The 25,513-nt window shown below is 40.5% G+C and overlaps 2 protein-coding genes across 8 annotated transcripts in view; both read left to right on the top strand.

The window, feature by feature from the left end:
- The window catches only part of LYST (lysosomal trafficking regulator), a 76,770-nt gene extending 70,478 nt beyond the window's left edge, over positions 1 to 6,292 (top strand). For all 4 annotated transcript variants that reach the window (XM_081856330.1, XM_081856329.1, XM_081856328.1 and 1 more), the window contains exons 51-53: positions 2,988 to 3,144; positions 3,652 to 3,723; positions 5,742 to 6,292. In XM_081856330.1, the coding sequence (XP_081712456.1) occupies positions 2,988 to 3,144; positions 3,652 to 3,723; positions 5,742 to 5,880 (368 nt within the window). In that variant the 3' untranslated portion in view covers positions 5,881 to 6,292. The remainder of the gene's footprint in view (positions 1 to 2,987; positions 3,145 to 3,651; positions 3,724 to 5,741) is intronic.
- Positions 6,293 to 11,198: 4,906 nt separating this feature from the next.
- GNG4 (G protein subunit gamma 4) lies at positions 11,199 to 22,167 on the top strand. 4 transcript variants are annotated; one of them, XM_081856399.1, is made up of 3 exons: positions 11,199 to 11,497; positions 16,762 to 16,870; positions 19,875 to 22,167. In XM_081856399.1, the coding sequence occupies exons 2-3, from the start codon at positions 16,772 to 16,774 to the stop codon at positions 20,001 to 20,003; spliced, it is 228 nt and encodes a 75-aa protein (XP_081712525.1). In that variant the 5' UTR covers positions 11,199 to 11,497; positions 16,762 to 16,771; the 3' UTR covers positions 20,004 to 22,167. The 4 variants fall into 4 exon arrangements, with proteins under 4 accessions (XP_081712525.1, XP_081712528.1, XP_081712526.1 ...); XM_081856402.1 differs by lacking the exon at positions 11,199 to 11,497 and adding an exon at positions 11,675 to 11,769; XM_081856400.1 differs by lacking the exon at positions 11,199 to 11,497 and adding an exon at positions 11,793 to 11,890.
- The last annotated feature ends 3,346 nt before the right edge of the window (positions 22,168 to 25,513 follow it).

Genomic DNA, 25,513 nt, shown 5'->3' with positions numbered 1-25,513 from the left:
TAGGGTAGGAAGGTGGGGCCAAACACTCTGCATACCTGTGATTCCTGGACATCATGTTTACTATGCATTTTCCTGGGTGAAATGATGCTACATTGTAAAATCTGTATGTGTGCGAACACAAGCACATGAATCTCAATCTCTCAAAGGTGTAATGGTTCAGCTAGCTCTTAAAGAGTTTCCATTATCTGAAGTTAAGGCCCAAACATCAAATTTGTTATCCAAGATACTGTATCAGAAAAATTCCTGTGGGTGATATACAGGCCAAAATTGCTTTTGTTAAAATTATTTCTTCTCCTTGCTTCCTGATATTAAATAACTGGTAGCATGGGGACTGTATTAAAATGTTCATTAAGTATACATGCAAAAGCAAGACAAATATCGGTGATATTCCCATTGGCTCTGCAATAGAATTAAAACAAGCAGCGTAGGTGTTCCAAAAGAGGAGATTCCGGAAGAGAATGTGGATTATCTGTAGCTATTTGTAGGTTACTGCACATCTCTAGAGACTGAATTGATTTATCAGCAACTCTCTAAAATCCTAGAGAGATTAATGGCCAGTTTACACCTTCATTTGTTTTCGCTCCTCAGCTTGAGCTAAAGGTAATAATGACTCTGGTCACTAGAGTACTTAAAGGTAAAGAGGGGTTGGAGTAGGGATGGGGAATGATGTGTTATATATCTAGATATTACTTTTAACCTGTTCCTTTTCTTTAGTGATTTAAAGCTAATGAATTTTTAAAGCTGCCTCCTTGCCACCTGCCTCTTTATAAATTCACGTTGGAGTTAGATTTTCTTGCTATTCTGATAACTTTCTTATTTGGTTGATTGGCTGGTAAAGTTCAATCAAAAGTCATGACCCAGAGGTGTGTTGTCTTCATTAAAAAAAAAAAAAGAAATATCAAATGCTTGTATTCCTTTTTATATATTTTATTCTTCTTCCTTTATATATGGGAAAGGGCATGGAACTATGTGAGTCACCAAAGCGCTTTCCCCTTATCAGTGGAAATAGATGTCATTTTTACCTCCCTCCATGAGGAATTCAGCACAGCTTTTCATGCCTATTGCCTGAGCAATAGCTGCAGAGTCACAAAATGCAGCCTGCTACTTCTCATCATGTCTACCTGGCCCATGAACAATGTTCAAGGCTAAATTAACAAACACCCCTTGCTCTTTCAAGGGTGGGCGCCACATTACCTTCCACAAGGACTCCATCTGAAGATCTCAGACAAATTACTGGGGGGAGGGGTGTCTCGCTATGAAGCTGGATAACTACCGTATTTTTCGCTCCATAAGACACACTTTTTTCTTCCTAAAAAGTAAGGGCAAATGTCTGTGCGTCTTATGGAGTGAATGTGTGGTCCCTGGAGCCGAATTGCCCAGGGGTGAAAAGCAGATCATGCTTTTTTTTTTTTTTTTTCTTTTTTTTTGAAAGAGGGAAGTGGGTGTTGAAACAAAGCTGCTGATCGGCAAGCAATCGGGAGGGAGATAAGGCTGCTGGTAAAGGAGGCTGCTGGGGGAGGGGGGGAGGTAAAGACAGCGAACTTGCAAAGAGAGGAGACAGGAATACTCAAACAAGCAATGAGGAGAGAAATTAGAAGAAAAGGAGGAGCAAAAAACTGTTCCAGCTAAGGAAAAGACACTAAGGCAAACAAGAGGGAAGGGAGTATTGAAACAAATCCACTGAACAGCTGATCGGCAAGCGATCGGGAGGGAGATAAGGGACTCTAGAGATAAAGGAGGCTGCCTGGGAGGGGGCAGATAAAAGCACATGGATCCTCAAGATTTTTGCATTGGGTCACCCCAAGTTCACCATCAGATCGCATAGCATGTTCATGACTACAGCCTTCACCAAAAAAATCACGCATCCACTGTTTCGTGGGGCCACAATGGCGCAAAAACATGGTTACAAAGCACAAATCCACATGGATTCTCCAACCTCACCGTCAAATCACATGTCTGTGGCCACAGCATGAACCACAAAAATCATACACCCACTGTTTCGTTCAGAATATTATTTTTTCTTGTTTTCCTCCTCTAAAAACTAGGTGCGTCTTATGGTCAGGTGCGTCTTGTGGAGCGAAAAATACGATGTTTGGGGTGCTTTAGTTCACACACAGAGCAAGGCTAGATCGCCTACAAGACCCTCTTTGACTCTGTGATTCGATTAATCTGGCAGTTCAGTTCTGTTTGTTAATTAGGTGAAGTAATAGTCAAATTATCCATTATGTCAGTCTGCACACCAGGAAGTGGCTTCACGTAACTTACATTTTCTTCCAGATGTTGGATGCTCTCATCACACTGATGTAATACAATTGTAAAAGTAGCTGAAGGCGCATTTCAGAAGGCAATCTTTCTGCGTTCCCGTTTAGACCATGTGATATCTCCTGGGGGAAGAAATATACTTTTCTCCAGTACATCCCTAAGCATAGCTTGGTAGGAAGCCAGAATATGCATTGGTTCTGTGCTGACCTTTCCATCAGTTGGGCCATTGCATCTTGCATGTCTTTACTTGGACTGCTGGAAATAGAAGTTTTCTCTGTTGCCAGTCCTTATTGTATCCATTGATATTACGTTTTAATCGTGCTTCAAACCACTTTGAGAAGTAGTTTGTATCTAAGAAGCTGTATGTGAATGTTTGAAATAAAAGAAATGGGAAAATATTTGAGATCCCCCAGATTAGAGCAATTTAGGGATGCCCCTGATATTGACAAAGATGTCCCCCTGCAGTCCAGTAACACCTTCAGTTTGTTAGTGTTTGTTAGGTGTGATTGGTATTACCTAATGATAATGCTATTGCTTCTGTGTAATCCCTTTGGATTTTATGTTTTTGAGAAATAGTCAGTGCCAGAAAATGTAATGTCAGTGCTTGCATATGATTGGATGCTAGCCCTTCATTCTTTTGAGTAGTCTTTTGGGTAGTATATTGTTTCATCTAGATCATGTTCTGGATTTTATTTTGCTAATGCAGCTGTTCTATTGCGTTTCAGTTGGTGGTGGCAGTGATCTGAGACTTTGGACCGTGAACGGTGATCTTGTGGGACATGTGCACTGCAGGGAAATTATATGCTCTGTTGCTTTCTCTAACCAGCCTGAAGGAGTCTCTATCAATGTGATTGCTGGAGGGCTGGAAAATGGAGTTGTACGGTGAGTGGTTACAAGAGACAATTTTCCTTTTTGATTGCAAGTGCTCCTTTATAAAAGCTATTCTTTGGGAAACTCTGTGCCATACTTCTTTTTCCATGCATCTGTTCTGAAGATGTTATTTCTGTGGAGCAAAGGGCACAGCTTCCTCCATACAGTAACCCTAGTTTCACAGCTTTACAACAAGGTTGTTAAGGAGGGAGGGCGCTTTTGCTTCAGAAGGGACCCATTTGCAGCAGATGAAAAGGGCTTTTAAAATATTTTTTTCTAAAAAAAACCCAGTTTGTCCAAGACACTTGCACTAAAAAGGTATACATATGCATTAGCACAGCGAGGTCATGGGTGAGTCTAAAAAAGGCCAATAATCTGCAACACAGGTTTAACCAGAGACTCTGGCAGGACACAAAAAGAGATGAAAGTGCTAGTCTTACAATACTGCAGCCAAATCTCCGAAAAGCTGTTTTTGGATTGTATGCGGTAGCAGTCATTCTGTCTTTGTCTTTTCCTTAGGCTGTGGAGCACGTGGGATTTGAAACCTGTGCGGGAAATTACATTCTCTAAATCAAATAAACCTATTGTAAGGTAATAAACAAACAAACAAGGAAACAAACAAATGGCTTCATTTTGGAACACAGCAATTTACTGTTACGCTTTCAGAACATGGTTTTCTGTGTAAATTGATGCCTTTGAAATATGTTTTGCTTACCTTTTTGAAGTTACTATTACAGATAATTTTGAGAATTCTGCATTACTGTCCGTTACTGAATTTACTGTCCGTTTGCATCAATTTGTGTTCCCATTTAGTTTGTGTAGTCCACATATTACCCTCAAACAACACCAATATCAATTTCCCCTGTAAATTTGGGTTTGTCTGATATGGGGATAATCCAATAAATTGGGGAAAATTGGGCTCACAACTGCTCTACTGAGGGCCGCAGTTGATCAGTTTTTGTGTTTGGTTGTCAGTACAGTGGTACCTCGGGTTACAAACGCTTCGGGTTACAAACGCTTCAGGTTATAGATTCCGCTAACCTGGAAGTAGTACCTATGGTTAAGAACTTTACCTCAGGATGAGAACAAAAATCGTGCGGTGGCAGCGGGAGGCCCCATTAGCTAAATTGGTACCTCAGGTTAAGAACAGTCTCAGATTAAGAACACGGACCTCCAGAACGAATTAAGTTCTTAACCAGAGGTACCACTGTATCTGCTACTCCCCTTTCCATGCCCACGACTTCCTCAGTGCTTTCTTTCTTTCTTCCTCAGTTCTTTCTTCTTTTTCCTGGCTGTGCTCATAATTATTTCTGGTGCGTTCCTGAATGGAGGAATAAATATTCTTTCTTTTGATCTGTCAGATTACATAAAACGAGAAAACTGCAGAAACAAGCCACATAAAAAAAATTTTTAGTGCCAAATAAATTGGGCAGCAAACTGAAAGGTGTATGCCGAGAATTTACTTTCAAAAGCCATTTCTTCTGCAGTGGGCTAGTAAAGGCACGTCAGGAGCTTAGCCATATATATTTCTTTCCATAGATATTTCACATACATTTTCTTTCAACCCCTAAGATTTGCAGGAAACCAGAAAACTGCACAAGGAAATTTATGGTTGCCTGACTCTGCACTCCAGCACAAGACTCAGCCAGGATGGGGGTGGGGGGAGAGAGAGAAAGCACGCAAATTAGAATAAAATAAGAGTGAGTGTAGACTTGATGTGCAGCAGTTTTCCTTGGGACCTATTCAGGGGTGAGGGTGGAGGAGCTGTTGCAAACATTCCTAACGTTTTTCAGAATTGAGTGAATGTACAATGTGCTGTTTTGTATGAGACTTTTTTTTTAAAAAAGAAAGGCAGGGTGTCAGTGCTGAAAATAAATGTATGTACAGTGGTAAAGGTAAAGGTACCCCTGCCCGTACGGGCCAGTCGTGTCCGACTCTAGGGTTGTGCGCCCATCTCACTTAAGAGGCCGCTGTCTGGAGACACTTCCGGGTCACGTGGCCAGCGTGACGAAGCTGCTCTGGCGAGCCAGCAGCAGCGCAGCACACGGAAACTCTATAAAGCGGTACCTATTTATCTACTTGCACTTAGGGGTGCTTTCGAACTGCTAGGTGGGCAGGAGCTGGGACCGAACGACGGGAGCTCACCCCGCTGTGGGGATTCGAACCGCTGACCATATGATCGGCAAGTCCTAGGCGCTGAGGTTTTACCCACAGCGCCACCCGCGTCCCTGATGTACAGTGGTACCTCGGGTTAAGTACTTAATTCGTTCCGGAGGTCTGTTCTTAGCCTGAAACTGTTCTTAACCTGAAGCACCACTTTAGCTAATGGGGCCTCCTGCTGCAACTGCACTGCCACTGCACGATTTCTGTTCTCATCCTGAAGCAAAGTTCTTAACCTGAAACACTATTTTTGGGTTAGCGGAGTCTGTAACCTGAAGTGTATGTAACCTGAAGCGTATGTAACCCGAGGTACCACTGTATTAGCACAGGTATATTAAAACTGAGTCTCACCCCCCCCCGCCACCCCTTTGAGCATCCTTAGTGTTAGGGTTTAAAATTCTCAATAACCCATGAGATGTGACAGATTTTTGTTTTGTTTTTCTTTACAGCCTTACATTTTCCTGTGATGGCCATCATCTGTACACAGCAAATAATGAAGGAACTGTTATTGCTTGGTGTCGCAAGGACCAAAAGCCCTTGAAACTCCCCATGTTTTACTCATTCCTGAGCAGCTATGCAGCTGGCTGATGGCTGTCCTTCCTCCTTGGCCTTGGTTATTTTGAAGCACTTTCAATCCAGGGTAGATTATAGAACTTCTTCTGTTTACCTGGATCTTGAAATACTCTTTTAACATCTTCATGATAACTGAGAGTAGATTAGCAATATATCAGTGAAAGGCTGCTACGAATGCTCATGCACCAGACCATATCACTGGTTATAGGAAACTTCTGGTGTGCTTTTTTTTCAGGAGAGAGTAGAAGCGCTAACCCAGAAGTTTAAATGCTGCAATGTATAATGTAAAAATATTTTTACAAATCATTTCGTGGACATGTATATTCTAAATCCTGAAGCGCTAATGGTGACTTCTGCCCCTTTGTGTTGTAAAAAAATAAAATAGAATTAAAATACTTCAAAGGTTTATTAAAAAAAAACAACAAGGTCGGTTTGTGTGTATAACTTATTAGTTGACTGTAGTACACCTTTCTCTAGAATGGACACACCCAGTTACCAGTGTTTTAAAATTCAAGAACTCAGATTTGCTTTATAGAGAAGCAAATTAGCTCTGTAGGTGTCTCTACACCAATGTTGCTGAAATACCTGAAGTACAATTCTATGAACTGTGATTCTATTTATTCACTGTCTTAATTTATAACAGACCATAAGTGTATAGCAGTTTAAGTATATATGGTACCTGTCGTTTAATAGGCAAAACTATTGTGACAACATAAAGCAATACAGAGATCTTTCAAAATAATTTCAAATTGTATAAATCTCAAAGACTGGAACATCTTGTGGTTTATACTCTGGACATCAAGAATGGGGTAGCAGAAGCAGAAATATGCTTCTATTTGTCATATAAGAATTGTAAAAACTCTGTAATGGCGGATGGGGAGGGGAGCAGAATTATGACAATCTGGCTAACTGAGCGATTCTGTTAATTCAGATATTTAAACTCCACCAAAACTATTTTTTCCAATTCAGTTTTGGCAATGGTAGGGGGTTGAAAAAGTATAAATATCATAATTGTGTTAAAATCATTTTGATTTGTTTAAAAACTGCCTGAATTACAAAATATATCTGTATAATGCTAATGAAGAGTTACATGCACAGAACATGAACTCACAGAATAGGAACGCATACGTTTTCTTTTAAAATTATGCATTTAAACATAATTATGACATTTTCAGCATGACTCCCCCCCCTTGTTAAAAGCAAATTGTAACAATATTTACAATTAGCAGTTAAATATGTAAAGCCTTTAACATTCAGTTTATAAAATTCTGAATCTTAATGGCTTTCTTATGTGACTAGTTCAATAAATAAGTTTATTTAAATTTCTGATATACATGTAGTACAAATGCATCTACTCTCTTTCTTGGGGAAAAGCAAATAAGCCCAGAATTCCTTAGTGATGTATTAACTTATACATTTTTCCATAATCTACATCTTTCATTTTGTTCTTCCCTTTGATGTTTCTTTTGCATGTGCCTCTTTTAAAAGCATCATGAAAACTGTAACTGGTCACTTCATAAATATGCAATCAAGACCCTTTTTCTGCTCATTCAAATATAAAATTGTAGGAGTCTTGGAGCTTTCAGAATTGTTTCAGAAAATTATTTTGGGGGAAAAGGGTGTTTTTTTGGGGGGGGGGAGTATTACTGATTAATCCAGAATCTAAAAAAGCACACTAGGCATGGTGTGTGAATATATGTATGTCTCTTCCTAGTCTTTTCGCAACTTGATGCTGACGTTACATTAACACCTATGGATTTCCACATTTAAAATTGCAAAAGGAAAATGCATTTTGGTTCGCATTTCAATCATGTTTACCATCTAAAAACAAGGACTTATACTGCAATCGAGTGCTTGAGGTAACATCTTTTTTCATTGTTCTTGAGGCATTTTTAATTGCTTCTACATTACGATACAAAATGTCACTTATGAAGTCTTACTTTTAGGACATTATTATAAATCTTAAATATGCAAAACAACTGACCTTGTGAGATGCAGTATTTTTATGCAGAGCTATAAGGTTTTTGGATAGAATGATATTTATTCAGCATGGCAGCTTTGTTCTGGAAATCTTAATAACACCTCATGAGGTTTATGCATACATTGAATACCCCTGTAAATAATAATATAATTACAGTATATTTATGTTTACTGCACCTATACTGCTGAGTAATAAAGTATTTCATACAAATATAGATAAGGCATTAATATTATACAGATGAAAACTAGAGTCTACAAACCTCCACAAGGATTCTAGATATGTTTTCTTCTTCTTAACTCACATTACTTATTTCAGTTGTTATTTTGTTTACATTTGCTGCAGTGTAATCTCCTTCTTAGGGCCAGTTAAATGCAAAAAATAAATTACTGTACAGATCTTCAGTATTGTAAAATAATCTACTTTGCCCAGAAACTAAGACAAGTGAGCCCTGTTCGTAGCTGTCAATTGTTCCCAGATGATTGTTAAAGAGGATTGATCAGGGAATTCTCAACTTCCCCTTTCCCCAAACACCATACCCACCACATCAACACCTCAACTTATGCTGTTTTGACCTGATATTGGCCATATGTTTCCCAGATTGCACCTTTTTTGGCTAAATTACATTGTGAAAATAAAGGTGTGCATTAGATTGGATGGCACACTGACATTAGCCAGAAAATTCTCTTTTTTTGGTTTCAAGGTTCTGAAAATTGAGGTGCAGATTCGATTCGATGGCGCTTTAGACTCAAGTACATATGGTATATCAGTTAAAGAACTGAAATTACCAGACATAGAACTGCATTCAAGAAGTTCTATTTGACAGTTTGGTAAAATTACAACAATAAAACAAGATAGGTGTGAATTTAGCTAATTTGAATTAAAATGTACGTTAAATGGAATTAAATGGTCATGAATCTGAAACACTTTAGACTTTTTACGGTTGTGTCGTATAGCTAGCTCCAGATTTGACAACAGCAAATGATCTCGCCTCACAAATAATTCAACCCTAACATATATAAAAATGTTTTCTCCTTGGAAAGAGCACTTGACAAAGGCATTTTGATTTTTCTGGCTCTATAAAATTTTGTTTTCAATAGTGCAATACATGTTGGGTGCCTGAGGGAGAAAATCCAAGTTGCACTGCAAGCAGGGCACAACCCATCAAAACCAGGCTTGTGAGCAATTCCATTCACTTCAGAACTTCCTATTGAACTGTGCCCTAGAAATTAGATCTGTCTCCTGCCCATTATGCTAGTCCTTTGGCCTACAACTCCCTGCAGCTCCAGCCAGCACAGAGACAAGGTTGGCAAAGGCTTCACTGTACCATTCTTAACAAAAGTCGGTCTGCTACCTGAGGCGACCGCCTAATTTTGCTTCATTGTGGGGGCTGCATCTTTGGGGCTGCATCATCTCTGTGAGCTCTGTTGTTGCAATAATACAGTTTTTGGGGTATTTTACCTCACAGACCCCTTTCAACCAGTCAGTCACAGCTGTGTTTTCCTCTGTTCTACTCCTGCCTTCCACACCAGCACAGTTATAATAAATAGGGCTTTCATGTATGTCCTGCATGGGGCCAGCCAAAGACATAATTGTTGCTTCAGGTGAAGAACAAGAGGGTGTCTCCTCCTGTTCCATATACAGTGGTACCTCAGGTTACATACGCTTTAAGTTACATACGCTTCAAGTTACAGACTCCGCTAACCCAGAAATATTACCTTGGGTTAAGAACTTTGCTTCAGGATGAGAACAGAAATCGTGCTCCGGCGGCGCGGTAGCAGCAGGAGGCCCCATTAGCTAAAGTGGTGCTTCAGGTTAAGAACAGTTTCAGGTTAAGAACAGACCTCCGGAACGAATTAAGTTCTTAATCCGAGGTACCACTGTATCCATATACAGAAGCTGCTTGGCCTGGCAGTTGAAATCCGTTCCAGACAACCTCAGTGCCTGGATACAGACAGTTAGGCTGTGCATCCATATCAGAGAAGGAATGACTGCTAGAAGGAATGCAGGCAGTAGAAACACCATGATGCATCTCCAGCAGCACAACCGGACGCCTTCATCTGCCCCAACTGCAACAAAACATGTCTCCCACATCGGTCTCTACAGCTATAGCAGGAGCTCTAAATTTCCAACAGTTTGACGTCATCTTCCATTGTCTCCCGAGACAGACTGATGCCAGCAAGAAGTGAGGAGAGAGCATCTTCCACACCTAACATTAGGCTGGATTTGGGGACCCAGGCATGGTTATAGTGGGGAATGGCTGGGGCTCAGGAGGAACAGCCAGAGGCTGCTACTCTTGGCCCTAATGTCACATCCTCACCATCCATTTGGGCTTTCCCCAAAGAACCTTGGGAGCTGTAGTCCCCCCCCCCCTTACATAGCTATAATTCCCAACTACCCATTAGTTAAGAGCGTTTTAACATTTTCTGGTAACACCATTATTTTGCGGAGCCTCCATTAGCGTTCCCTGTAGTAGTATGAAGAGTAGAGGCACCTTAATAACACATGGTGTTAAAACCGTTGCCAAGGTCCTCTGTGCTTGGAGCGTGGCTAACAAAATGTTTTAGGAACGCTTCTTTGTCCTTCACACTTTTTCATGTTCGCTATGGGAACCATCTGTATATCACTGGCAAACACGATTCCTTCTCAAAGTGTGAAGCAGCTCTTACTCACCCCTCACACTTGTCATGTTAAATTACAGATTGAGACTGGATGACCTTTCGCTATTAATCAAATCCAAATCGGTTTGTGACACTGTTACTATGTGATGGGAACTATGAGCAATATTCTTTTGCTGGTACCCAGTTAACCCATAAGTGTGTCATCCCGAATCCCGCCCCCCCCCCATGTGCAAAAGTGAACCCGTGAACACCTCTTTCAGGGCCCATTCCATGTGACGGGATACAGCTTTATTTGGTTATTTAAACATTGGGATTGATTTAGTGCCTCTTTCTTTCTGCCAGTTCATACCAAAATAATATGGCGGCCTATATAAACAGTAAACTCTATGTTAGCTTTCATGGGTTGGAAGGAATTCCTAGCGTTACATCCCTATTTCTTGGGAAATTTCTGCGTTGCTTAAGAGGCAGAAACGTTGCTGGATGGGCAGAGAGAGAGAGACTCTGATCACTTTAATTTGCGCGATGGAAATTCACACACGTTTCTCTCTTCCTACAACACGCGACACCCCGCAGACGGGCTGCCCTCATTAAATAAAAGATATATATATATATACTGTATATATATATACACATGAGAAGCCTGGAGTAGCTAGTAGGTATGGAAGCGCGCTCTTTCTTGCTCTCCCACCCAACTCCATTGACGTCACGAGCTGGAATTCCTTTCCGTCGGGGGCGCGCGCGCGCCCCCGTCTGCCTTGCTCAAAACCTGCGAAGAGCTTGGCTGGGCTCTCCCGTCGCAGGAGGGCAGGCGGCTGAGCAGCCCTGCGGGTCCCGCCGGGCCCCTTTCCGGGAGGGAGGCGCGTCTAGCAGGGCGTGGTGGGCCGGCCGTGCTCCTTCCAACCCCCCGCGCCGGACAGGCATGTGGCGCCTCGACGCGAGCCTGGTTGTAGCCGGGGCGTGAGGTGGCCGCTTCGCGCTGCTCCGCCGTCGAGTCTCTCGGACAGTCCCGAGCCTCCGTCGTCGTCTGCAAGGGGTGAGTCAAGGAAGGAATGGAAATGGGAAAGTAGGCAAGCAAAGGAAAGCAGCAGACCGCTGGTCTGGGTCGGTGTCTCGCCCAATCTGGGGCGGGAGTCGGAGACTTCCCAGGGGCGCAAGCTTCAGGGATCCCTTCGCGTGGGTTGGTTCCAGCGTTTGTCGATCTCGCGTTCTCTGTGATGGGCGAGGGAGCAAAATACTGCGAGGTGTATAAGTGCCTGTTAGTCTTTATAGACAGATACGCCTGTGAGACCCGGGTCCTGCGTGCATGTAAGAAAATAATATTTTAATCACTCGCACATCTTACAGGGTTGACTTCAAGGATACTCTGCTTATCCGCAAATGTGGTAACTTGGGAAGGAACTACTGAATAATGGGATAGTCTTTCCAGGTGAGAGTAGTGTTCTACCTAATCCTAAAGGTAATGGCTCCCTGGGAGTAGGGAGATGGATTGACAAGGAAAAATAGTGGGGTGTAAGCTGCCCGATCTTGAAAACATGTATTTCCTGGCATCAGAAATGGGTGGTTGGGCTATGCACTCTGTACTTACTCTGAAACATACTTTTCCATTGTGCACATGTTCCTGCGGTTGAGCTTGTAGGTCCAAGGAATGAGTTCTAGACAACCTGATGCAAATGAAGCTTGGTGTTTTCTAGGTTAGACAAGATGGGGGTTTCTATACCACTTGAAGGAAGTGTGCCAGTTTTGTATTTTAATGGCTCACATGTGATTTGTTGGCCAGAATCATCACAACCCTAATGGCTCTGGTACCTCTCACTTGGGTCAGTCTACTAGTAAGAAATAATGGGTACTGTGAGTTTCCCTAAAGGTAACCTGCAACCTAGCCTCTGTTATCAGAAGAGCCTTCATGTCTGCCTAGATCACCCGGAAAATCCTGGATTCCAGTGGCCATTGCAATACTGATTGGAGAGGGGTTATTATGTAAAAAGTGATGCTTGTTCAGAACAATTTGAACATTATGAACGTGGAGAGATGGTAGACAAAGGAGATGGTAGCCAAGAAAGGCAATAAGCCAATTTTGGCACGTATTTCCCAGAATTCTGCAGACATGTGTGAGCTGTGTGAGAATGCTTATCAAGATGACCTCCTGCTGAAAGCAGATATCTCTTGCTTGACATGCATTTGAAAATCTTGTTCAAATAAATCTGAATATTTGTAAGACAGGCAGACTCCTAGTGCACGCTCCCCCCCTCCCCCCAGTTTCGTAGCTTCCTGAGTGCAAATAGAAGCTTGTGCTGCAGAAGGTATCACAGTGTCCCGAGTGAGATGAGCAGGGCACAACTGGCACAGCATAAGCATAATCATGAGGAGAAGGAAGGACAAAAGACGAGTAAGAATGCATCGCGATACGGCTCCATAAAATTATGCATGTGGTGGAGAAAATGGATTGAGAGGTTTTCTTCTCTTGTGGCTGGGGGCGGCGGGGGGGGGGGTGTCTTCCAATGAAGCCAAGCAGTGGAAGATTTGGGACAGAAAAAAGGAAGCACTTCTTCACACAGTGCATACTTAGATAGCTTTAAAGTGGATTAGATAAATTCATGGGAAACATCAGCAGGAGAGGACTGTCCTTGTGGGCTTCCCATAAGCATCTGGTTGGTCAGTGGGGAAAGAGGTGATAAGACTAGATAACCCTTTGGCTTCATTTCAGAGGGCTTTTATGTTATGGCAAACTTGTCAAAATGCAAAACTAGGATTTGTAATGCTTTTTCTGCTTAGTGCTTTTCTCCCATTACTGTAAAAATAGATCCATTCGTACATCCAATGCTGAATTGTTGGCACCCGTCTGGCTTGAGAGAAGTCAAACTGCTGAGTTAGTATCACAAAGTGACTTCCCCAGGGCATAAGTCCAGGCAGTGTGTGTGGAGGTTCTGGGCTGCCCATACAACAAGACCCGTTCCCCCTTGCCCTCACTGATGTAGTCTGAAGGAAAGCAGAGCAATATGTTTGGCACCAGCTTGGCTGCAGGAATTGCCAGAAGGAGGCATACAAGGTGCCATTGTACCATCTTTGGGACCCCACTCTGGATTTGGGCCAGGTTTACTTCTTAGCCTTTTTTTCTCCTGAAGATAGCCTGCAAGGCAGTGGAGGTTTAGGATCAGAGTTTTCCTTCTCCTAGATGGGATTCCTTCCCAGGTTGATGAGCCCCATCTGCCCCTACATTCACTGTTAAGTGCATTCATTAAAAAGGAAACAACAACAACAACACCCGCAAAACATTAGACTAGCTGGGACCGATCAAAATTCACAGGGGATATCATGCCTCATAGTCCTTTATATAGACAATGGGTGCTGAACTCAATCTTCACTCAGTCTGTGTCCAGTTCTCCAGCTTCAGGATCTTTTTAGGGGCCGAAGAATAGTCCCTGATTTGGTGCTGAAAACCTCTGAGGTGGGTGGGTCCCCCTTCTGTTGCAGATAGAGGGACTATGCATAGGGGCTGTGCAGATAGAGAGACCCTCTCCTGCTGTACTTCCTACCCCCACCACACACAGATATAGTTTTCCAAAGCTAAACTCTGTTCAGGTTTTGACTTTGGAAATAGATAGATGGATATGCTTGTATTGGCCTCAGTTGTCCAAAACAAATAAAAGTTGTCAGCTGAACTGCAAGGCAGTGGTTGTGTAATAAGAACCTCTATCTGCTATCAACTTTCCACCACTTTCTGCGTTTAACAGAAGTGTCTCAAAATCAATGCTTCCAGCAACAAAGAAACATTGGTTTCCGGGGGGGGGGGGGCGCTATCCTGTGTTTTGTTTAGCACCACATCCATGACTCTCAGTTTACAGAGTGAAAGAAGTGTGTGTGTGCAGAAGTAAAACCGGAAGCACCAGCGCTGTTTAGCCACACACATTCTTAGGCTATATAGAACAAAAAAATTAACTTTGGGCCAATGCAGATATTATGGCTTCAGTACCGAGGCAATATTCCAACCCCCCCCCCCATACCCCCTTCCCACATTTTTTGTTTAACATCCTACCTGATTAAAAGTGTGGGTGGACTTGAATTTTTTTCCACATTTTGTTTGGTGATAATAAAGAGGCTCTGGAATTTTTCCAACTAAAAGTGGCAGTTTAACTCATAGCTGTGCATGTTGATGTTAACTGCCTCTTCTATGGCCTAGCTTATTTGGTGGGTTTTCTCTATGAGAAAAATGTTTTTGGCATGCAGAGTTGGAAAATGGGGCTCTAGGAGATGACATCACTGTTCCTGCTGTGAAATAAATGGTAGTCATTTATGGGGGCCCTTAAAGACGTGAAAGAAGTCAGGCATAAAATTTCACTCAGTTCTATACAGTCGTACCTTGGATCCTGAACGCCTTGCTATTCGAATGTTTTGGCTCTTGAACGAACGCCGCAAACCCAGAAGTGATTTGTGGTTTGTGAACATTATTTGGAACCCGAACATCCAACATGGCTTCCGCAGCTTCCAATTGCATGCAGGAAGCTTCTACAGCCAATCGGAAGCCGCGCCTTGGTTGTCAAACATTTCTGGAAGTTGAATGGACTTCGGAACGGATTGCGTCTGACAACCAGGGTACGACTGTACATGAAGCTTCAATGAAAGTACGAACAAAAGCATCATAACGCATGCGTTGTGGTCAATTTTTATTACAACTGGAGTGGAAAAGATTCATATAGCATATCAACACTACAACGCAAATATATGAATACAAGTTGTTGCCTCCACATGTGATGGAGAAACAGAGAAAGCCTGCCCCCTTAAAAAAGCATGTTGTATGGCATCATCATGGGAGGGACATATGGTGAATTGGTGATAGCCATTTCACTGATAAATAATGGTACAGTGATTAATTATTTAAGAGGCAATTCCCTAGTACCCTATGTAATGAAATGAACTTTTTGAGCCTTCTTGGAAGCAAAGTTCTCAGTCAGATCACTGTAATGCAAACCTCTCCCAGCATTCATCTGAATTCAGTGCTAAGTCTAATAGGTATTCTTGAGGCATAGAAGAGTGCGTGTAATTTTATCAATTTAAGCTTTGAAAATTACATCTCACCAGATGCAATGAGAATAAGTACTACACATAAATTGGGGTAAATATATTGACTATTATGTTTATGGATAAATTGAAGGGCTGACAGATCTGCATTATTATTATTATTTTGAGGTTCTCTTGAAATTCTCTTGATCTCAGTCAACACCTCTGTTGAATCAATTCCCACTTGGGAGGCAGTGTCCTAGTGCCCACTGGAGAAACATCTTTTCAGCCCTTTTCAAAGGCATCATCTTCCAATTTAGCCAACAATTTAACATCAAGTGTGAATCCACACTTGTCTTTAAGTAGCACCATTTGCTTACACTTGTCATCTAGGTTATTTCATCAGCCTTCAGTTGAAAGACAGATGCATGATTCAGGGACTTAGCAGGCCCTTGAGACAAATGCTAAGAGAAACCAAGTCATGAGATAGCTTTCTCCATTCTAAAAAGCGAGGGAGTGATTTGATCATAAAATTTAAAATAGTCTTGTGTGGGGTTTTTTGGTGAGAGTAGTCCATGTATGGTATAGGCTACCAGCCTTTTTGGACCCAGAGGCATATTTGGCAATACACCCAAACCAGAGAAAAAGCAGGCGAGTCAGACACCAAATGGGAAAAGCATGTACCAGAAGCATTCTGGGGAAATGGAAATAAGAGGGCTGGGTGACTGGATGTTTTCACCTTTATTTCTAGCCAACCCAGTGCCATCCATTGTGTGTGGGGGGGGGAACCTGGGAGGGGGCCTTGGCGGGGTTGCAACGGTGGTGTCTGAAAGCACACCATATTGCCCATGGGACCCCAGAGGTATGGGCTGTTTCATAAATGAACCTCCTCCCCCTGAAATTTATACTCCAAATTTAGCTAGTAGGCTGCCATGATCACTAGTGTTGGTCACACTAGCCACTGCTTAGGGGCTATACAGAGATCTGAGTCTTTACTACCCCTGCTTTGATATATAATCTGTTTTATGGCTCCTTCTTTAGCATAGAAATGTGACCTGACCTGATTGGTATAAGTGTACAGTAATCTGTTGCTAGTAAAGAAAACTAGATATTGGATATACTGGAAGAATTTTGAGAAAAGAGAGTTTGTGGAGGTAAATTGTGACACTTTTCTATGCCATGATGTCTGAAATGAGAGAATGATCTAAGGATGACAACATGGCTAGAAAGGAATATATGCTTTGATTTGTTTACATTTGGAATTTGAGCATTTCCCCCATGCTGTAATTTTTATTGTTCTAGAAAAAGGAGGATGAAGGAGGTAATGGCTAATAACAGTACAACAAATATATCTCAAGCAAGAAAAGCAGTGGAGCAGCTGAAAATGGAGGCATATCTGGACAGGATAAAGGTAAATTTCAAACTGTTACTATGTCTACATATATTACATCATAATATAATGTTTATTCTTGGGGTGCATAAATATTTGGTCAGCTTGTGCTGAAACAAAGGACACATTTCTAGCATTGGCAGGATGTACATCTCATGCCTGAAAATCAGTTGGCTGTTGACTTGAGGATCAGATTACACCAAAATGATCTCTTGACGAGCTTTGTAGCCGCCTCTCACTGTAGATAAATCTCGCTCTCTCTTGATAAGGGCCATCTCTCCTCTTAATTCAGGAAAAGGTACATTATTTCCTTTCCCAAAGGAGTCAGTGTACTTATTAAATGTCAGACTTGATGCATTCTTTTCAGAGTACAATTTACTTTTGCTACATTGAACAAAATAGGATTCAGAGGCATTCTAAAGCCTTGATGGTCTTTACATTTTCAGCTTGCTGTACAAAGGGCTCACTTTCTGCAGTAATAAATTAAATGGTGGTACAAGTTGAATTCACAACCATGCAATGGTATTAAAAGCAAAACACAAATGGCAAATCTGCTGTTTTTTCCGTGTCAGAAACTGAAACTGGATGCCTCAGCTACAAAGCAAAAGTCGCTTCTGAAAGCACCTCCATAAGAGCATGTGTATTGAAAGTGTTAAGACTGTGCCAAAGCAGATTTTGCTTGAAGATTTTGCTTGAAGTTATAAAAGCAAGTGACTCTGCTTCTAAAGATAAACGGGTCTAATCCTGTATGCTGCTTGAATAGTAGAGGCCTAGGAACCATTTGTAAGCCACTGCGCCTTCATCAGAGGAAAAGTGAGGTATAAGTGTAAATACATTATTAGTCCACAAGATGCATCTTTGTTTTGGTTGTTTTGGTTGTGTGTGTGTGTGTGTGTGTGTGTGTGTGTAAATAAATAGCTTAAATGAGAAGAGCAATAGCTATGATCCAGAAACTCCTACGCCACTGTTATTGTGAGAGTATTTTTTTTTTAAGGAAGAATGTTATTGAAATTTTTAGTGAATTAGACAAGAGTGATATAAATCATTTGTGTAACTAAATGTCTCTGGATATCCAGTGGGTTGATCTTGCTGCCTTCCAATCAAGAAACACTGTAGTTGTTTTTTATTACAAGTGACAGATTACACAGAGTTATATACAATAGCTATTGTGTTTTCTCTCTTCCCTTTTTTAAAAAGAGGCTGAGCAAATATCTCTAAAATAAGTGTTGTGAGATCAACAGTGGTGTTACGGAGATGTTTGTGGATGTGCTCATTTTAGACAAAGCAAAAGCAGAGTGGGCGTTGTCACAAGAATAGCAATTATGTCTGTCTTGTCATGGAAGGTGACTGTAGTAATTGCAGCATTTTCTCTTGTCACTGAATCTTATAATTATAGTGTATCTAACAGGATTATGTTCTAACTTGGGCTGCTTCTAATCACCTCCTTTGCTCTGAAATGTAATGGTAAAATTCCACAGTTTTCCTCAAGGCTGTTAACTCACACTAAAATCTCAAATGTTTGATAACTTGAGCCCCTGAGTAGTCATTTTATCTTGAGGAGGAGGTGGAGGATGTGGTAATATATATGTAGTATATAAAAGAGGGCAGGAGAAGGAAGGAGTATTACTTTCAGTTAATGGAGAAGCATGGAACTGGGAGGTGTCAAAGATAATTTTGCCCATCCATCTCCTTTAACTTTGAGACATTCATCACACGAAATTACTATCTCTCAAAAGATGAATCTATAAAACAGAATAACTCAGTCTTTGATTATTTCAGATTTTACTGGAATAAATGGAAGTTGTTAGAACCAAAGAGCAAGAATCGGAAGGCTCAGTTAAGGAAGATTTAGTGGTAGTTATATGCAGATATGATTTCTGATTTTAAAGTTTTACATAGTTTTTGTTTATATGTATGGTTTTTAATTTCATTTATGGATAGTAATACACACACATATATATATTTATAATAAAATAATACTTATCCTCATGTCTTGGACAAGGAAGCTCATTGTAATATACACTGAGCAAAAAGTGGAAGTTGCTTTGAGGGTTTAGTCTTTATCAATAAGTAGGTTTAGCCCACAATTGCTCTCCTGCATTCACTGTGTGGGGAGGGAGGGAGGCCAGGAAACCAGCAGAAGCTGTGTCTGAGTGGTTCCAAGTTGTACTGTTACATGAAGGAAATGTTTCCCAAATGAAATTCAACTTACTCTAGTGTTGTAGAGGATTACCTGTAGCTAGTTTCCTCCCACCCTGCTGCCTTTGTCCATTTTCCTATTGCACTAGGTCATATCCAGGAGAGCTTTTTGGGACTTGGTGCAGTTCTGCTAGTTGCTAACTGGGTGTTATAGCTGTGATAAGGAACAATGTGGATAATCTCAGAGCCACCACCCACTACAAAGACATCACTGTCGAAATCTAACCCAAATCTAACAAGCCATTTAAACAAAGATAATGATAGTCTTTATATATTGTCCTCCTTCATTTTGTTACGTTTTAACCAGTTGAGAGTTCAATGGAGCTCTTCTGATACTCCAGTCAACACTATAAAACATCTGATAAAAGATGCAGCAAGACAGCAAATGAGCTGAACATGTTCTTCACATTAAAAAGTAATTATACACTTTCTCCCAGTTCAGCCTGTGTGGGCACCATTTTCAGGCACAGCCACAATCGTGGAGAAGGCAAATGATCTATCATAATGAACTACAGAATATGTAGGATTGCTTTATACATTTACCAAAAGCAACATATTTGTGGGTTTGCGATGGCATGCTGTGCCCTCAGGGCATTCCTCATTTGCCTATTAAGAGGACCCTTCTTGCTGCCCAGTGCCCAGGTTTGAGTATAAAGACTATGTGCTCTGAGGTGTGTTTTTGCTTTTATTAGTGCAAATCAGTACTCTGTGGAAATATTTCAACTGATTCCATTGGCCCTGTGGCAGCAGTGATGATGCTTAGGTTTCTGTCTCCCCCCCTCCCCCCTCCCTCTTTTTTTTTTTTTTTTTTTTTTTTTTGTTCTAGGTATCCAAGGCTGCGGCTGATTTATTGGCATACTGCGATGCTCACATGGGAGAAGATCCCCTTATTATTCCAGTGCCCACATCTGAAAATCCCTTCCGGGAGAAGAAGCTCTTGTGTACTATTCTCTGAATCACCTTGCAATTAAAAATGACCTTTGGGAGAAAACATTACTGATGGTGCATGCTTTTCCTCAAGACATCTTCTGTACAATAATTTAGTCCAAAACTGACTTGCTAAGAACACAGTATGTTCTTAAGTTAATATAAGTATTCTACATGGAAGGCTAGTCTAATGCCAATTTTTAAAAACCAGTCCTTTGTACTAAACATTTCTGTCGACTTATTTTTTTTAACGAAGGAGTCTTATTTGGTTTCAGTTATATGCATAGCTGTCAACTTTTCCCTTTTCTTGCGAGGAATCCTATTCGGAATATGGGAATTTCCCTTAAAAAAGGGAACAGTTGAGAGCTATGGTTATATGATAGTTCGATTTTGCTAGTTAGAGTGTGTGTGTCTATTCGTGAGAGATTCTGATACCAAGATGAGCAATATCTACTCTCAACTTTTAATAATCCTCTGCATTTTTATTTAAGAATTGTGCTTAGTGACATCTCAAAACACTGGACCTTTTAGAAATCTAACTTTCCCCTATCTTACAGACAACTGTTAAAACTTCTGCCCCTTAGAAACATAGGAAGATGCCTTTTACCAAGTCATAGTGGATAAACATTGATGACGATATCAGAATTTTTAATATTTAAAAAATGTAAATATTAAGTTTTTCAAAGGATAACTAGGTTAATGTTAAATAATCTGGCTATAAAAATGTTAGCCCTACAAGGCTACCAGGCATATTGCATTAAAGCAGGCTTTTCAAGTGTAAATGACAAACCCGTTTGATCATTTCTCAGATAGGAATATTTATATGCTACCAACTAAACAAACATAGGCAATTCATTTTTGCTTGATGAAAACAAATCATTTTAGCCTGCCCAATAACTATATCAGATCTTGCGTCAGCCAATTGGTCATGGCTATTTCATTTTATTTGCTACTTTGTTTTTGTGAGGGTGAATCAGGCAAAGTGAAGCAGAATGAAGCAGCACAAGGGAAGAGGGAAGAGAAGACAAAATTTGTCTAGTTGTGCAGGTTTCCATATCCCAAACTTGCAGCACATGTGTACTCCGATGTCCCACTAAGTTCAATAGGACTTATTCCCAGGTAAAAAAGGGTATAGGATTGCATTCTAAACCTCAAAAACTGTCACAGTTGCTGGTGGTAAGAAGCACCCTCCACTGGAATATTTTTTCTTAATACGTAAAAAAAGGGAAACATGCAAAAATGCATACAACAAAGAAAGGCAATGCGGAAATGGGAATGCAAGGGTAAAAAACTGTAAATACTCTATTTACATGCAAGTTAACATGATTAGGGGTCAGATTTGCACCACTTAGGAAATCTATATGAAGTATCAGTGGAAAACTTAAGTCAGTGATTTAAATTGCTATTTTCTTCTTGCTTATTTAAAATGTTCTACCCTGATGGAGGCTCGTACAGGAATATCCTCTAGCCCTATGAGGAGGTGCCATAGTCTGAGTCTGGGACTTTCTGCACACACACACACACACACACACACACACACACACACACACAAAAGTTCTGTACCACTAAACAATGACCCTTCTTGTTCCTATTCAAGGGAATTTGGAGATGGAGGGGTTTTTTGTTTGTTTTTTTGTTTAAATAATTCAGTACATTCAGAACTTTCAAGTAAAAATGAGACCATGGTGATCTCATCTCACTGGTCAAAATGGCACACTGAAGTTTAGCAGGGCTAGTTCTGTTTAAATGAAGAATTGTTGCTCAGAAGTTTATACAAATTTTGCAGATATTGATTTCCGCACTTCGCACTGTAAACCATGAATCGCCATTACAGGATGGCATCATAGGCTATTTAGCATTTGCTTTTATCCCAGGCTCAACACCAAAATGCCACCACCAGTCTTGGTCATCTGCATGTTCTTAGTATAGTTCAGCACACATTAAGCAACTGTATTTTCTATGTTTGTTTTGTACGTTAGCTCTTACTCTTAAGTATATCTTCAGGCCCTTGAAATTGTGGCATAAGGATGAACAGGGTGTTTCCTTCCAGATAAACAGGTAGTACCTCTAAATTATACAGTTAATGTGCTATGTGATCAACAGTGTTACTGTGCAATCTCAGTCCTTTTCTCCTCATTTAAGTTTTTTATGCTTTCAATATTAATTTTAATAAAGGTTATTTTGATTTGTGATCGTTGTCTCTGTAATAGTTTGTCTGCTTGTTTGAGAAGAGTTTAAATGGCTTACAAGTTGTGTGTCGTTATCACACACCTGGGATTAAGTCCCTCTGGTACTGTGGATTCATTTCAACTTTGTTCAAACCACACTTTCTTTGCCTCAATTCCCTTTCATAGATTCTGAGTACTGATTTTAGAACTGAATTCTACTGCTGGATTGCTGTTTTATGATGATCATTGTTTTTTATAATTTTTATGTGATATTGCTGTGTTACATTTTAGTGATCTTTATTCTGTGCTGGGAACCTTCTGGTTAAAGGGTAGGTTTTAAATAAAAGTAATAATATTCAAGTTTCATGTATCTTGCCAGCCTAATTTGTGTATTATACTGTACATTAAAATGCTTTGTTTAAAAAGTAAAAATCTAAAAAACAACTTTTTAAATGCTTAATCTGTTAAGAAAGGGAAAAAACATTTTTGCAACAAAATAAGACAATGTTCGAGTTTTGAACTTTTGTTTGAAGGGCCATGCTGCCCAAGATGAGATATGCAAATAACCTATATTTCTCTGTTGCTTACTATGGATGTTTCACTTCTTCAGGGAAGGTAAAAAATAAAATGCAAAATGAACCAAGAAGTTCCATAATCCCAGACAGTTGAATTGTGACTCTATAGTTTTATCTCTGTTCCTTCCCTTCCGTGCCAATTCTAGCTGTAACTTCCCATAGTGGGAGAGAAAGCTTTTTCCCCTCATGAAATGATTGGGCAGAATACTCCCTGCACATCTTGCCTTAAATATCTGATTTTATAAGTGCTAGAGCCTTTTTAAAGAAAGGAAAGCTGGGAATCCAGGAAAGTAAATGGGCAAGGGGTGGCATGGCCTAAATTCAGGAAAAACTGGGCCATTTGTTAACCTGGGTCATAGTGGAATACTGTAATACGGCTTGCTCTGCTGGGTAGTTGTAACTATGAACCCATTAAGGATTGTCAGTGACATCACCTTAAAGATGATGACCAGTGCATGGGGCAAATTGAAGGTTAGGCTACCACATGTGTGCCTGGCTCACTACATGTGTTTACCCTTGTGTGTTCAGGACTTTTGAGCTTTCTCACTGTTGTCTAAAATCAGTGGTACTTTCACATTTTCATGCTATTGCCCTGTGTCTAAAAGACAGTATCCCTCCCCCTGCAAGAAATCTCCAAAGGCTTCTCCTCTTGCGTACATCCTCAGCATCTTTTGGTAGGTCAAGTGTGTGCTTGGAGGGAAGATGAAGCTTAGCCTGTCTGTCTGTAAGCAACTGTAAGTGTGGGATGCTAGCTGACACCAAAATTCTTCATGGTATGCCATTTCCATCTCCACCCACCCTGGACACTGTAGAAGCTGCCTCTTAATTAAATGTAAATTTATGTTTCTGGCTTTGAATCCTAAATATGAAATTCAAGACAAAAGCTGACACATGTAATGGTTTCCATTCCTAGAGTTTTATGAAGATAAAAACCTATTCCATTCCTTATCTATCATCATACTGTAATATATCTGTGCTCAATAAAACGGGACTCTCATTTTAAAAGAGATTTAGCAGATATGGCAGTTTGTTTAAAAATGCCTTTAGAAAGCAAGAAAAACAATTAGTTGCTTTCTTCATAATAAGCTCCACTAGGGAACCCTTTCTACATCATAATTGATTTAATTTTAACAAGGCTGTGCAAGTTACCATGGCAACATGTTTACTTATCCTTTTCCAATTGAAAAGGCCTAAATCGGAACAGTGAACCTAGAAGATGTAGGCCATAGCATGTGTTGTATTCTCTCTCTTTTTTAAAGATTTCTAAGACATTAGAAACTAAGTTAAATGCAGATGTAAACTATTTCATAGTATCCCTAAATAAATATATTTTTAGAAGGGGGGGGAAAGGAAGGAAAACACTGCATTCTAAATGACCTCACCCAGAGATTTCACATAAATGTTGAACAGACTGGGGTACAAAATGGAGTCCTCTGCCCAGCATAGTATAGTACAATTGTCAGGGGGCACAAAAAACCCCTGACGTCATGAACGAAACTAGCATTAGGGAGAATATATTAACCTATATTGCTAATGTTAGACACAAGGGCCAGTAAAAAAGCTGGTAACTGTAAGGCCGTATTGTGAGTTAGTAGATGCTGCTTGAACCAGGAACAAGCACTTACAGCTCATCCTCCTAGCCATTTCATTATACTATTTATATATTTGCTTATTTTACTGAACCTTAAACAGCTGCTCACCAGCAACAAAAGGCAAAAGCACAGGGACCAACATGCTGCAGTGACCCAGAAGTCAACTCTACCCCCATCTGTACACAGGCAACAGGACCTAATAATGTTGGCCAGCTTCAAAGGTTTATTCACCTGTTCATCTTCCAGTATGATATATACAACCATCTGCAGGCAACACCCGTGTTCTACATAGGACCGGAAGACTAGCCTCTGCAAAAGAATAAATGGATGCAAAACGGACATCGGAAAGGAAAATTTTCAGAAACTACTTGGAGAACATGTCAGCCTCCCAGAACACTCTGTTAGTGACCTTGAGGAAGCCATCCTTAAACAAAGGAACTTTGAAGGGAAACTCCAGTGTGATGCTGCTGAATGACAGCTCATCAAAAAGTCAAATTCTACCATCCTGAGACAGCAGGTTTTATTTTGACTACAGGTGTTTGTGTTGTTAACACTGTTGTGCAAACAGCACTTATTTTACATTTAAGTTTACTTTCATCAAAACAGCCTGCATTTTTTGCATGCCATTTCCCTCTGACCTTGCTGCCAACGTTGTTCTCTCTACTCCTGTGATTATAGCTGCCTGGTCTCTGTAGGTACAGCAAAATAACTACTGTACAGTATTTTGTTTCTAGCAAAAGTGTGCAGTGTATGTTACACTGTATGCATTACATGCTCTTTCCCACTTGGCGATCGTTTTTTGGGGGAAATACTTATGAAATAACTTTTTTACAGCTGTTCTATTCCTCCTTCAACCTCCTTTCCAAATGGTTTGTAGGTTGATTTATTGCTGCCACCTGCTGGATGAATAAATAAAATTACCGTATGCATGTTGTAAGTGAAAGGGAAGGCTTGATCATGCAATTATATTGTGAGAGACTGGCAATGGACTGAAGCATGCAATGAAATAGCACCTAAAGAAAGAATTATCATTTACCTTAACTATTTGCAGTACATTACTCTTACTGTAATTTTCCTATACAAATCTCAGCTGAAAAGAGACCTATGGTTCAGAGGAAACCAGAAATGGTAAACTAGGACACATAGGACTTGTGTGACTGCTGGGAATGGTAGCTTGTTTCAAAATGCAGATGCCTAGAGAAA

The sequence above is a fragment of the Podarcis erhardii genome (genome assembly GCF_964252035.2).
Source record: "Podarcis erhardii genome assembly, chromosome: 3".
Lineage (NCBI taxonomy): Eukaryota > Metazoa > Chordata > Lepidosauria > Squamata > Lacertidae > Podarcis > Podarcis erhardii.
The sequence above is the reverse complement of the archived record's forward strand: the minus strand, read 5'-3'. Positions and strand labels throughout refer to the sequence as shown.